The following is a 13,620-nucleotide window of genomic DNA, read 5'->3' on the forward strand; positions in this document are numbered from 1 at the left end:
AGCAGGAATATTTATCATGCTGCTTATCCTAGGATTTGATATTAACAACTGTAAATGGAAGGAAACAAGTGGTTCTATGAGCAGTGGAAGTGAAGATGCTGCTTTTCTCTGGATCCACCTCCTGTGCACCTGTTCCCCCAGCCCCTGCCTTGCCAGCAGCCCAGAGCTCAACGACACAGATGGGAAATGCCACCACCTTTGGGACAGGAGTCAGGAGCAGGCTCTGAGGGAGCTCTGTCACACAGCACATGATGGCTCCTGGAGCTACCCAGCCTTGGTCTGACAGTGGGGCAGAAATAATAACAGGAACAGAAGGGAGAGATGCTACTCAGATAATGTCAAGGAGACACGGAGAAGCCTGGTACCCTTGAGGCAAGAGCTGTGCTGTGCAGTTCCGGTTTTCTTTGCCACTTTCTGCCCTCTATGGTTTCTAAATCCTGTGGCCAATTGAGCTATCTCTTTTTTTCTGCCAGTGCCTTCCCTTAATCTGTTTCCAAGTCCTATCCCTAGTCATCTTTCAGACTTTGCAGGTTGATAGGAATTTTAAATCCATGACCACACAACTTTAATGCTAATGAAGGTTGGTTTTGCCCAGGGTTTACAGGCTGTCTGAAATTTTGGAGGCTGTTTGGTATAGTGAAAAAAAATCAGCTGGCTCTATGTACAAATTTACAGAACTGTTTATAGGTATTCTGTCTGCTTATTAGCAGTAAAAAGCATTAGACTTTTTCAGACCAAGAAGTCTGATGTATGTTTTACTCCGATTCTTACTTTCTGCCTGATGCAGAATAATGTGGTGTGAAGGCTCAATAGTAAACTTTTCATCCAGTGGCTGGTATGTTTGCATTACTGAGAGGTTTAGATTGCAATAATTGGAATGAAAAGTTGCTTTGTTGCTGTTGTGATGTGATGTCATGGCGGAGTGTGCAGTCATAACTTCAAAAAACACTGTGGTAGTTATTTGAGTTCGTGTCCTGAAAACAACATTGTCTCTTATGAGATAACTGAACAATCAAATGTCTGCTGGTTGTCCAATACAGCCATGGCTGTTTCTATCCTAGCTGGGTTTGTTAAGGCTGAGAAACATTTGAAATGTCACTGTAGTAACTCCTTGAAGGTCACATGAGCTGAAGAGCCGCTTTTCATGCTTGTTCTGTGCAGGCACCCCACCCTCCACTGAACTGCCAGCTGGCCCCTATCCATTCATGGTCGACTCAGATGATGGGAGGAAGGTGCCAGTTGTACAAGCTTACGCTTATGGAAAATATCTTGGTTACTTAAATGTTACATTTGACAAGAAAGGAAATGTAGTTGAAGCAGTTGGAAACCCCATTCTGCTGGACAGCAGCTTTCCTGAAGGTACGTGGCCTAGGCATTTGAGTTTGCCTGCAGCACCCTGCTACAATTCAAGTCTTGTCATGTTAAATACAATGTCTGAATAAGAATTCAGCTTTCTTTCTGAGCTTGCCCACTCTCTTCTGTGTAGGGTTCAGCCTGTGCAACAGTTGAATATGCATGCATTGAGAGTGTGTTTTTATCTATTTAAAATCCCTGAAAGTCCTTTTGTAAGAGTTCAGGTGATACAATGATACAATACCTTACCACTTTGTAGGACCTGTTTTAGCTAGTCCTGCAATTGTGATTTAAAAGATTATGAGGACTAATTTACAGTTTTGCTGCAGGCTGGGTTGTTCAGAGCAGAGTTTAGAGCAATATGGAAAGTGGAAATGTTCCAGGAAAAACTTGAACTAGCCTGCCAAGTGCTCTGCCAAAGTGCAAATACAATACAAAACTGCATACAAACCCATGAATTCTTGTATGCAGTTTTAACTCTGAAACATTTAAAGAAGTGGAAGGAGGAGAATCTCTCTGTCACTTTTTGTTTGTAACTCTGTCTGAGCTCTGTTAACTGCTTTTTTTTGTCATCTGTGCAATTACCCAGGGCTGGTTTTCTAATCTGTTTCTTCTCCAGTGTTTGTTGTATGAAGTTCTGAGCTTTTATCAGACTTTCTAGGTACCTGAGTATTTGTAAAACAAATAGTTTAAAAATTATTTGTTAATAGATATTGACTGTGTTGTTCTCAGTGACCTATTAATGTAGTGAGATGATGTAATGAAACTTTACGTTCTCCCTCTGAAGTCAGTAAAACTTAAAATTCAGATACACTGATGGTATAATTTCATAGATGTTGTTCTTGCTGACAGGTGTGAGCAAATTGATTAAAACTAGTAGCTGATATAAAATAGTTGTAACACCTGTCTGCATATATAAGTATCTTTGGTTTCTTTCTGAAATAATTAAATTTTCACCTAAGAGACAGACAGCATAAATAATTAATTTCTATAAATTGTTTATTCCCTGAAATTGATATTTGAGCAATTATTCCTTTTAGCACAACATTAAAAGGAGGAAATTACAAACAGCAAAAAAAAAAATTGCATCAAAGACCAATCTCACATGTATTTTTAAAATTCTGTCACCTGTCAAGGTAGGTACTAGAAACCCCATCAGACAGAGGTTAGAACAGGACTGGGCAAAAGTACAGAGGAGGTAACCTTGCTGTGGAACAGGACTGGATTATTCCCTTGATTGTCCTGTCCTGCCTTCTCCCCTTACAGGGTTTTTTGAAGTGAATATAGTTGCCATGTTGCTTGAGAAGTTTTTTTTTAGGGAAAGTGTAACCTTTTAGAATCTTGAACCTTTTCTTTTCCTAAGTTTGTATTCACTGAAATGTCATTAATACGAGACATGTATGATGCTTATTTTACACTTTTATATTACTTTACAGATGAGCACATTAAGGAAGAAGTGGAAAAATGGAGAGAAAACCTGGGGAATTATTCTGAAGAGATTGGAAAAACTAGTGTTTACCTGAATGGTACAAGCCAAGCATGCCGTTTCCAAGAATGTAACATGGGCAATTTGCTTTGTGATGCTGTGGTAAGATGTTTTCACCACTACAGGTGGCAGTTACATCTAAGGGTTACTCCAGAGCTATCCAGATCCAAACCATCAGCACATGGGCTCTGTGCCTGCTTTTCTACAGTGCAATATCCAGCGTGTCCCTAGAAAGACCTGGCAGCAGCGAGGCTGTGAGGAATGCTGCTGCAGGGAGTAAGCAGCAGTTTATTCTTTGTGCACAGCCTCACAGAGAGAACAGCTTTTTCACAGATGGCTTTGAGGCTGCACTTTTAAGGGACATGGCAGTCTGATCTAAGAGCCCAGCAAGGAGGAGAGCTCAGCTCCCCTGCCCCTCTCCTGCTACTGGCCCCTGGTCACAGCACTCATCCTCTGTCCTCTCATTACTCACTGGGCTTTGCTGTCACTTCAGTGCACTGGCACAGAAAATAAATCTGGGTAATTTTCTGTCAAGCTGCTGACAAGAATTGTCCCCCTGAAGAGCCCAAAAGGTGCCAGCTGAAGAAAGGAAGGGGTGGGAAAGGCCATGAACCCAGCTGGGCACAGAACACCCCAGCCCAGAAGGAGCCACCAGCCCCTGCTGTGTTCTGGCAGGCACTGCTGAGCTTTAACAGTCACATAACTCCAGAAAAGTCCTTTTTACAAGAGGTCACTTCCAGTTTTTAAACTTCCTGAGTTTGACTGTTTTACTGCCCTGCATCAACATCATTTCATTTAAGTGTTTCAGGGAAAAACATTCACTAATGTAACTGCTCCAGAATATTAACTTTCCCATAAAGGGAAAGTTAAGGGACAATTAATAATCATGACTTTTAACTTAGATATGTCCCCAAAGCTATTTATCTAGTCCATGGTATTGCTCTTATTGCAGTCCTCAAAATAATTCTCTAGTTCATGAGCTGATTTTCAAATCAGACTAACATTTGGGAATTCTGCATACAGTTCTCCTAGAATTGGAGCATCTTGCTTTTTTTTTCCTTCTGCTAGAATTTTTAATATCTTTATTTGCAAAAATGTGAACAAATGCTTTGGCAGTTTTCAAGGTTAAAGAAAGTAACCCTGTAATCTTTCAGAAGTCTGTAATTTTCTTGCAATACATTTCTTAGGGGGTCAAATTCTATTTTAGTTCAATCAATGTCCCTAGACAATCACCTGCAGTCATCAGCAGATACATAGATTTCTCTTCATGTTGCCTTACCAGTTCTGTACTTGCTTTCCTGTCTGCTGACATGTGGTCAGAGGTATAAAGGTAAAAAATAGACCTGCCTGTTCCACAAGCTTTAATATTTAGAGTTGTCCTGAGAAATGGAGAGATTGAGAATTGCAAAAGACTGATTGAATGTTTGTGCTGGGTCAAAACAGAGATCCATTTAGCTCAGTGATGCATCTCAACCAGTAACCCAAAATCTCAGAAAAGAAAGGTTGACAGGCCTAGATGGCATTTTACAAAAGACTTTAAAGGGACTCAGAGGTGAAAAGACTGTGAAATAGGTAACAGCACTGTGTGAGCTCCTCTTTTAAGCTGCCTCAGCTCAGGGCTGGGAAGTTGCAATCCTTTGATTATGAGTTACAAACCCTAAGCATGGATCTGGCCTCAGGGCATGACTTTGATGACTAAGCTGGAGGCACAAAGCATTACACAGCTGCAAGTCAGAGGTCACAAACACTTCACAAGGGGTGCAGCAGAGAAGTGACCCACCTGGAACATATGAAAGGATCATTCATCCCAAAGTTTTGTCTCCAAGAATGACAGAATGGGGATGGTAGGGGATGAGCATACTCCTGGACAAGCCTGTGGAGCTGCTGTGCTTAGATCTGCTGTGTCCCCCACCAGCTCGCAGCTCAGGCATTCCCAAGGCAGAAAAGGTCTCTTGACATTTACTGGCTCAACTGGAACATGTGAGGAGAGCAAGAAACAACAACAGGGAGAGAGGGAGGGAAAACGGGAGGGAGACAGTGGGGATTAGCTCCTGCAGCATGGCTTCACTGCCCTTTGCCTGCCTCCAGCCTTCCCAGCAGCTGGTGGCAGGGTGTTCCACTATGGACCTGCACATCCTGGAGAGACCTTGCTCTTGTCAGTGCCTAGCTTGCTGCTGCCCACTGCCTGCATAACTGCTGGTGGTCAAGAGGTCCTCGCTCTGGAACTTGCTCCCTATCCACCATCACACCACTCATGATTTTATAGCCTTCTTGAATATTTCCTTCCATGATCTCTTTACCAGGTCAGACAGTCCAAGTCTACATCAGCATTCTACATTCAGAAGTTTTGTGTGTCTTTGGCCATCCTTGTCGCCCCTCTCTCAATCTTTTAGGTTTTTTATCATTCTTGAAATGAGAAAAGACACAAATTCCTACTCAGTCTCCACAAGCCCTTCTTCATTTCATAGGCTTCTGTCATGTGCTTCCTGTACTTCTCTCTGTAAAACTGAAGAGTTATGGCCATAGTCACTCCTGTATGGAAAGCAGTCCATCCTTTCTATTATCCTAGGTCATTTCCAGCCTTTCCCCATTCTACTCAGTTATTTCTGAGGATTAACACTGGAGACTTATCATCCTGATGCAACTGGGCAAATATCTGGTCTTCATTTTCTTTACTATTAAGGATGTCACAAGCAAATATTATCCTGTCCTTGCGTTTTGTCAGAGCCTCGCCACTGAACTGCTGGGGACCCATTGCTGTGCAGAGTAGACTTTCTGATCTAGTATTCCTGTTCTTCCACTGTTCTACACCTTTCTAGTTACCCAAGACCATTCCAAATACTAAAAACCAACCACAGAGGAGCTGAAAAAACTTAATTTCTGGCAAAATGATTAATTAATGCTTTCCCTAAGAGATTTTAATGAACAACAGTATTGAAGGTCCTCTTCACTTCTCAGTTCCCCAAATATGCTTGAATCATTTGTCTTTATCACAGTCACTAAAATAAAAAAAATCACTTTTCCTTTGTTCAGCTGGCCTGCCTTGACCATGCCATAGACACACAGACTAGGGCAGAGCCCAAGAGTTCATTACAGTAAATGGCAAATATTTTTCATGTTAAGAATTTTAAAAAGCAAAATATTTACTTGGGTTTTTTAGCAACTAAGTATTTTACAACAGGGCTGAAGACAATGAGAAAAAAGTCAAAACCTTTCTGTGTTTTTTCAATCTCAGATTGTACTTGGTGTAAATTTCCAGAGGCTATAGTAAGTGAAGATAAAATCTGTTTAAACATTTTCCTTTGGTAGCTTTATGAGAATGTCGGGCGTCCGGATAAGAAGACATGGAACCACGTTTCAATGTGCATCCTGAACGGAGGTGCGATTCGGTCACCCATTGATGAGCAGAGCACTAATGGTAGGTAAAATTACCAGCTGAATGGCAACTTCATCAAACAGAAGGAATCAGTTATGTCAGCCTGAACACAGTAATAGGTATGGGCTTGTTCTGATGGGCTTTGCACAGTGTTTAGGTGTGATTTCAAACTTTCTCAAATGGTTGTCCATCATTTGAGCACAACTGCACTCAGGCTGACATTGACAGAAGTCTCTAGCATTGTTTGTACACAGTGCTTTTTACAATTTCCCTCTCTCCTTGCTGCCTTGGAACAAAGGAAGGTCTCCTGCTGTACAGGGTCATCTGGTATGGTCGCTGTGAGCCTTCCGTAGTCTGCTGTAGAGTAAGTAAAGTCTGGGGTTTCTAAGGTTTTAGTTTTTATTTTCCTGATACCACATAAACACAACGTGAAAACAAACAGCTTTCTCAGTTTAGCTAAGTCTTTCTGTAGGACTGTGTGAATAAATCTTAAATGGAAAAAGTGCCTGACTTAGTATGAACAGCTGTGTTTCATTTTAGGTTGATGCTTTGTCATGTATTTTAGTAGCTCTGTTCTAATTGCAATACATGCAGTTACACCAAACTCTGATTTATTGGTCTTGATACTTGCTGGACAATAAAAGTTATAGGTTCTTTGGGAACCTGCAAAAAATATGTGAATCTCACTCCTACAAGCCCTCATTTTCTTAAACTGTATTTGCCATGTTCCTTGTCAAAAACTTGATGTTAAGCAATCCTAAAATAATTCTGTAAACAACAGGAAAAAGAAACACACACCCACACACATACACACACCCACCAACAATAACCAAAAAAACCCAAACAAAGAAGTGAACAAAGTCTCTTTCCCCCAGGTAGCATTACTGTGGAAGATTTGCTGTCTGTTCTGCCATTTGGAGGTCGTTTTGATATGGTGACATTAAAAGGCTCCACACTGAAAGAAGCTTTTGAGCACAGTGTGAGGAGATATGGAAAAGGAAGTGGAGAGCTGCTGCAGGTTGGAGGTATATTTTCTTCTTTCCTCTTCTCAGTTTTCCAAAACAGCCATCCCTCCGGTTGGCCTTTTTACATCTGGAAGGCTTTTTTTAAGAATGGAATGTCAAGCTGGCCATACATCCTTGCCCTGTGCCTCCCACATGCCAGCCAGCAGCCACTCTTTATCCCATGTGTGTTTAATTGAGCCACTGCAGCACACGGCCCATCGCTGCTCCCTTCAGCAGAGACAGTGCTCCTGAGCTTCCAAACCCATAATGGCATCAGTTTAACACTGCAATTAATCAGGGGAAAATTGCATTTAGTATAGCTGTAGCACAGAAATAGCTACAACAAACTCTAGTTTTTAGTTCCTAAGTGGCAGCCTACCTGAAACGACAAACTGCATAGCTGTGCTGAATTTCAGTTTATCAAAATCATTTTGTGCAATTCTCTAATGACTGATGACAGTTTTGGAGTTCGTCCAGCTGGGCTATGGAATTGCTCCAGTGAATTTCTAAACATTTTATGGATGAACAGTTAATATAAAAAATCTACTCATATCTTTAATTGCAGCTATCTATATGTTTATCCAGATGTGTATTAGGCTACAGTCATGTTTATTCCTGGTCTCTCTGTGATTTAGTGCAGATTTTATTGTTTAGTTAGCAGAAGAGCTGAACTTTAGGGCAGGGGTTGATGCATTCCCTCCCTCCAAGCCTCTCATCCCATATACCCTGACAATGTGATCCCTCACACGCCACAGACATAGTGTCTCACATTTTCACCAGTTCTTAGGTACCTCTAAGGTAAAACAGGAACAAGCTCTGCTTGCTGCCTCTCTGCAGAGAAAGAAAACCAGTAGCTCTGGAAAGGGTTTAGGATGGAAGATGCAGAGCAGGAAGAGTGCCAGGGTTGGAAGAGTGTCAGTGTTTTGAAGGACCTTTAGTGGCTTCCTCATCTGAGATTCTTGGCAGGGCTGCTCTGGGGGCCTGGCTCTCCCCTGGCCTTGATCAAGGCAGACTCACAATGAGAAATGTTGCTTCTCCTACACTGAGGAGACACTGCCTGGTGTACAGCCCTGGTCTGGCTTTCCTTTTCCAGGACACTGCCTATTATCCAGAATAGCTACCAAGCTAGGCTGGCTGGCCTTGAAAAAAGTAATTTCAGCCAACAGGCCAGGGAAATGAGAAAGCATGTGACTACAGAAATAAGGGAAGGTATTTTTATCTCGCCATATTCCAATCCCATGACCAGTAATTTCCTTTTGTGGAGTAGCGATGAGAACAGGCACCAGATAAGTAAATGAGGTGGGACAGTGCTCCAGCAATTCTTATTTCTCTGGGATGTTCTTGCGTAGAAATTGAGTAAGGGTGAAAAGGACACAGGGCATTAACTGGCACAATTCAGAATGATACAACGCTCAGTCACAGAAAGTAATGCGAAGATCCAGCTGAAGATGAGGGAGAATGCTGCTTCTGGCCCTGTGTGTTCAATATGCCCTGCACTAAGTGGCATTCCAACGTGTATTTTTGTAGGCATCCACGTGGTCTATGATCTCTCCAGAGCCCCAGGAAGCAGAGTTGTTAGCTTGGAAGTGCTTTGCACAGCATGCCGAGTCCCAGCCTATGTCCCACTCCAGATGGATGAAATATACAATGTGACTCTGCCATCCTATATGTTATTTGGAGGAGATGGCTACAGCATGCTGAAAGACAAAAATCTGGGATACAGTAAAGGTAAGGGGGATGCAGTCCAGGTAAGTATGGGCACTAACAGGGTAGCAGGCAAACAACTCACAAAAATTAAAAGATCTTTCTACAGTATAAACCTCACACTTTTTGCCTATACTCCATCATTAAACTTGCTTCTACCCTGACAGCTCTGGCTTGCTAGATTTGGTTGTAGGCAGCAACTCTATTCTTTTTCAGTTAAAACCACAAAAGTTTCAAAGAGAAACATTATCAATTCAGCAGTGCTCGGAGAGCAGTCCTGAGGTTGTGGTAAACCAGAAAAGCAGCAAAGAACATGTAGAGTACATCTTACACTGCCTTGCGCTTGTACTCATTACTGAACAAAAAAAAGAAAGATGCTATTTTCTAAAGACCTTAAATTTCCACTGTATAGAAGTATTTAGAAAGACTCATCACCTCCACTGTTGAACAACATGCAGCTCATGTTCACCTGTTGTTCAGGTGAACAACATAGGGTGAGGGGAAAGATGCCAACCTGCTCAAAGGGAATTAGCCTGCCCAGCCAAAACCAGGGACCCGCAGGAGCTCTGCAGGCAGCAGAAGGCAGGGTGCCACAGACACCACAGCACAGAGGTGGAAGAGAGGTGTTTTATAACACTGGCTTAAGGTCCTCTAAAGCTGCATGCAAAGTGTTAGAATGTCTGTGTTTGTACAATTGGTATCGTCCATCATTTAAGATGAAAGGAAACTTGAAAAAATTTGAGATTAAAATCCATTATTTCTGAAAACACAAAAGGGATGTAGTGCCATATTTTAAAAAAATGTCTTGTAGGAGCCCATCTACATTTTTGCAGAACTTTAATTTTTTTTATGTTCTGCTTGTGCATGGTGAAAGCATGCTTTTACCTAAAAAATTTTCCTTCTGGATCTTTGTTACAGGCTAATGTTTTGTTTCTACAGGTGTTTAAATTTAAAGTTGATTCTCACAGGTACAACTGGTGTTTTAAATCAAGCAAAATTTGATTTAAAACATCAGCCCTACTTATGAGACTGAGAAAGATCATTAGGAATAGTGAAAGGCAACAACCTGTAAGGTCTTTCAGTAAAACAGAAGGGAAAAACCGTAATTATTCTTAAGATGGAGGGTTAAGAGCTTGGATCAGAAGGGGCTCATTGCATGGTTGGCAGCAGTGACTGAAAAGGACCTCCCACTGTAGGAAACCCATGTAATACTTTGTGCTTGTGTGCACACAAGCAGTGCCAAGACTGAAAACTTCTCCTAAAAAAGTAAATTTGAAAAAGTATAAGCAATAACTTTGCCAGGTCTACAGCCCTATACCCCAAACAGGTGGGCGACTATCTCAATCTACCTGGAAAATACCATTGTAACAAATTCAAAACAAAACAAGCCAGACAAAACAAAAATAATTTTTGTGTGTGTTTGTTTGTTTGTAAAATACAAGTTGCTATCACAAATTCTGGCTACAAACCACCACAGGTGATGTGTGCTGATTCAGAATGGCAAACCATAGAAAACAATTTGATTCTTGAGCTAAAACTGGAATGTAGGCAAGTTCTTACATTTTGGTTAAGAGCTTGGCAGATGCAGAGAACAGGTTTTTATTTGTTTCTTTAGGTGAACCTGACATTGAGGTTGTTTCCCGCTACCTCCAGAGAATGAAGAGAGTTTACCCAGCAGTTGAAGGTCGAATAAAATTTTCTTCTGGAAGTCTTATTGAAGCTAGTCTTACCCTGATCTCTTTATTGTTGACTGTAACATTCTTGCACACTTGATTTTTTGTTTGGAGGAATACAGGAGGAGAGATGATGCTGAGGAAGCTGTAAGAGACCTGTTCTCTTCTGTTACACCTTACAATGAATGAGCAGTGAGGTTGCTGCATGTCAGCACTGAGCAGCCCCCTGCCTTGTCTCTAACCTGGTGGAGCACTGTGTGCAGGGCAAGGGGGCACAATCCACAACTTTTCTTGGTCAGAATCAGCAGGTACCTGAAACTGAGGTCTCAAAAGCAAAGTTCCAGTGAATACTTAGTGCTCAATCATAAAATAGTGACAGACTGAAATGGGGTATTATAAATTGTCAAATTCTTTTAGCTGCTTTTGACAGGGAGTTAAGAACCTGAACCCAGACATAAAGAAGATTCTAGAAATGAATTTATTATAGATATATATTCCTTTCTTTGATCTCCACTCAGGGTTAAGGTATTCAATCTAATATCTCTATTCTGCTTCCAGTCATGTTTATCATGCCTACATGAATGCCTGAAAGAGCAGGATTAAACTCGGTGCCATTAAAATAATGAAGTCTATTTAATATGCAATTTTAAAAGTTTTTCTTTTACTACTGAAAAAGAAATATCACACTCTTATTTTCCATTAATAAAGGATGCAATGAAAGCTTGACTTGATTTTGACCGATTTTAACAAATTGAGTAATCTTCACTCTTAAATATGACCAGTTTGGGGACTGTATCTAGAGTGAGAACACAATCTGTGACTGTACTTCATAGAAATATGCTCACTTTTAAACCTCTTCCAAAGAACAAAGCACAGGACTGCTGCCTGTTACTCTGTATTAGCAACATTCCAAGAAAATGTCAGATACGGGCATTGACTCCTGCAGCACTTTTGGCATCCTTTGGAAATAGTCAGGTAATGGGGCTTTTTACAGCATAACCTGGCTTCATGACAATTGTGATTATATCTCTTCTATGGGAAGGCTGTGTTTAAAAAAAATAGTTGTAAGAGACAGCCTAGTAAGTATGAAATCATATTAAATGCTAAATGTACATTGCTGATGCTTTATCAAGAAATGATTGCTTATAAACAAGGGTGAAAATATCATTATTTTTCTAAGATTACTGGGAATTTTGACATCAACATGTTTGGGTTGTTTAATGCTGTTTTAAACTGATTGTTTTGAATAAACCTGCTATGTTTTCCTGGAAAGCTCACCACGCTTTTTTTCAACACTGAAGCTAGTTGCCTCTTCCACCCATTGCACCTGTAGATTTCAAGGAGAAGGTGCATTAAGATAAACAGGATGCTGAATGAAGACCCCATTCACTTCCACATCCATTCAAGGGCTGTGCTTGAAAGGCTCTGGACCCCACAGCTGTATTAGGTGTATAAGGGGTGTAGAACAGGGAGACAAACAACTGACCTTGTCACACTGCCAGTTATGCCCTGGCATTGATCATTTGTCACTTGTACTCCTTAAGTTGTTAATTCACAGAATGGCCTTCCCTCATCAACATCAAATTAGTAACAGAGAGGGCACTGACAGACAGAGCTGTGCCTGCACACCGATTTTGACAGTGGCAAGAACTGCTTTGGCAGAGCCAGAAAGGAGAGAAATAACTTTTACCTTCCTTTGACAAACAGAAGGGAAAGGTCTGCAACAGTAATACAGATGAATTATACTGACAAAGAACACCAATGCTGCATTAGATTGGTGAGTTTGGAAAAAAGGAGAAAATAGGTGTTTGAAAAGAAAAATTAAGGAATGCCTATTAAAGCATCTCTGTATTGTTCTCAAAGTAAAACTTGTTATAAAGCCACACATAAAAGTCCTTTTCAAAATGTCTTTTATAAAGGCTGGGCCAACAAATTAAGACTTACAAGGAAAAATCTTCCACACATTTTTATATGAATGAACTTTTATAAAATGCTGTGAACAGACTCACATCCTCTTTTCTAAGCCTGTAAAGAGGATGTCAGAAAAAACCCACAAAGCCAGATAAGAAACTGCAAAAAAATTTCTTTTCACGTCTGTTATTATTTTAAGAGGGCTTTAGATTTGAAGGTCAGGTGTTGAAAAGACTCAATTACAAATGTGATCTTCCATGCTCACAGAAAGATGAAGGCTAAAGACAGTTCTGAGATTAGTTGATTATATCCAATAGATTCAATCATATACCTTTGTTTGGAAAAAAAAAAAAAGAATTTGTTAAGATGCTTTAAAATAACTTAATGGGAGCACTCCACAACTTCTTCCAAACAATTTTGCCACATATACTTTCAGGAAGACATCCAGTAATTGCTCTTTTAGCAAAGCATAAGTTGGCTGATTGCCCAGCTGTCTCTTTTGATGTCATCCTGTAATTTCATTCACTGAGAGATTTTGGTGAAATTAATTAGACTTTTACTGGTAATAGTTAAAACAAATTTTAAATTAAAAGTACAAATATTTTATCTACTTGCAATTGGTATTAAATTTTAATATTTTTATTGCATAAAGGTATTTTTCGAACTTAAATTTTATGTTATTTACAACAAAATATACAAGGCAATGTTAAAATGTCACATTCCATTACAACAGTGCACAGCAGATCCTACTGGGTGTCCACTCACATCCAGCTTGACACAGAGCTTGCTTCCTTTGGACCCTGTTAGACAGGAAAGAGGGGAAATTTACTTATGAAGTTTGAAAATGTGTATTTACATAGAAATGACTGAACTGAGCTGCAACGATTAATGATATCTGAAAACATCCACTTGAAACCAGAGTTAAGAGAATGGAAGGCTACTGAGTTTTTAATATGATTTCTCAAAATAGGTGTTTTCTTCTTTCTCTAGAAGTTCCCACCTCCCCCATTACTAACTGCTAAATACAGTTTTCTTAACATAGCAATCTTCTGCTCTGGAAATAGTACTGGAGAGATATTTTTTCAATTGGATTTCTTTCTTTACTCTGCCCAG

The 13,620-nt window shown here is 40.4% G+C and overlaps 2 protein-coding genes across 6 annotated transcripts in view; one reads left to right on the forward strand and one right to left on the reverse strand.

Moving 5' to 3' along the window:
* NT5E (5'-nucleotidase ecto) overlaps positions 1–11,720 on the forward strand; it is a 25,377-nt gene extending 13,657 nt beyond the window's left edge. Inside the window, exons 4-9 of the mRNA XM_031057101.1 lie at positions 1,162–1,359; positions 2,790–2,941; positions 6,149–6,257; positions 7,091–7,240; positions 8,747–8,947; positions 10,539–11,720. Coding sequence (XP_030912961.1) covers positions 1,162–1,359; positions 2,790–2,941; positions 6,149–6,257; positions 7,091–7,240; positions 8,747–8,947; positions 10,539–10,696 — 968 coding nt within the window. The 3' untranslated portion in view covers positions 10,697–11,720. The remainder of the gene's footprint in view (positions 1–1,161; positions 1,360–2,789; positions 2,942–6,148; positions 6,258–7,090; positions 7,241–8,746; positions 8,948–10,538) is intronic.
* An 827-nt stretch (positions 11,721–12,547) lies between these two features.
* Positions 12,548–13,620, reverse strand: part of SNX14 (sorting nexin 14) — a 46,093-nt gene continuing 45,020 nt past the window's right edge. For 4 of the 5 annotated variants that reach the window (XM_031057099.1, XM_005421172.3, XM_005421171.2 and 1 more), the window contains one exon: positions 12,548–13,307. In XM_031057099.1, coding sequence (XP_030912959.1) covers positions 13,269–13,307 — 39 coding nt within the window. In that variant the 3' untranslated portion in view covers positions 12,548–13,268. The remainder of the gene's footprint in view (positions 13,308–13,620) is intronic. The other variant, XM_031057100.1, reaches the window with a different exon arrangement.

Source organism: Geospiza fortis, unplaced genomic scaffold, assembly GCF_000277835.1.
Source record: "Geospiza fortis unplaced genomic scaffold, GeoFor_1.0 scaffold190, whole genome shotgun sequence".
Taxonomy (NCBI): Eukaryota; Metazoa; Chordata; class Aves; order Passeriformes; family Thraupidae; genus Geospiza; species Geospiza fortis.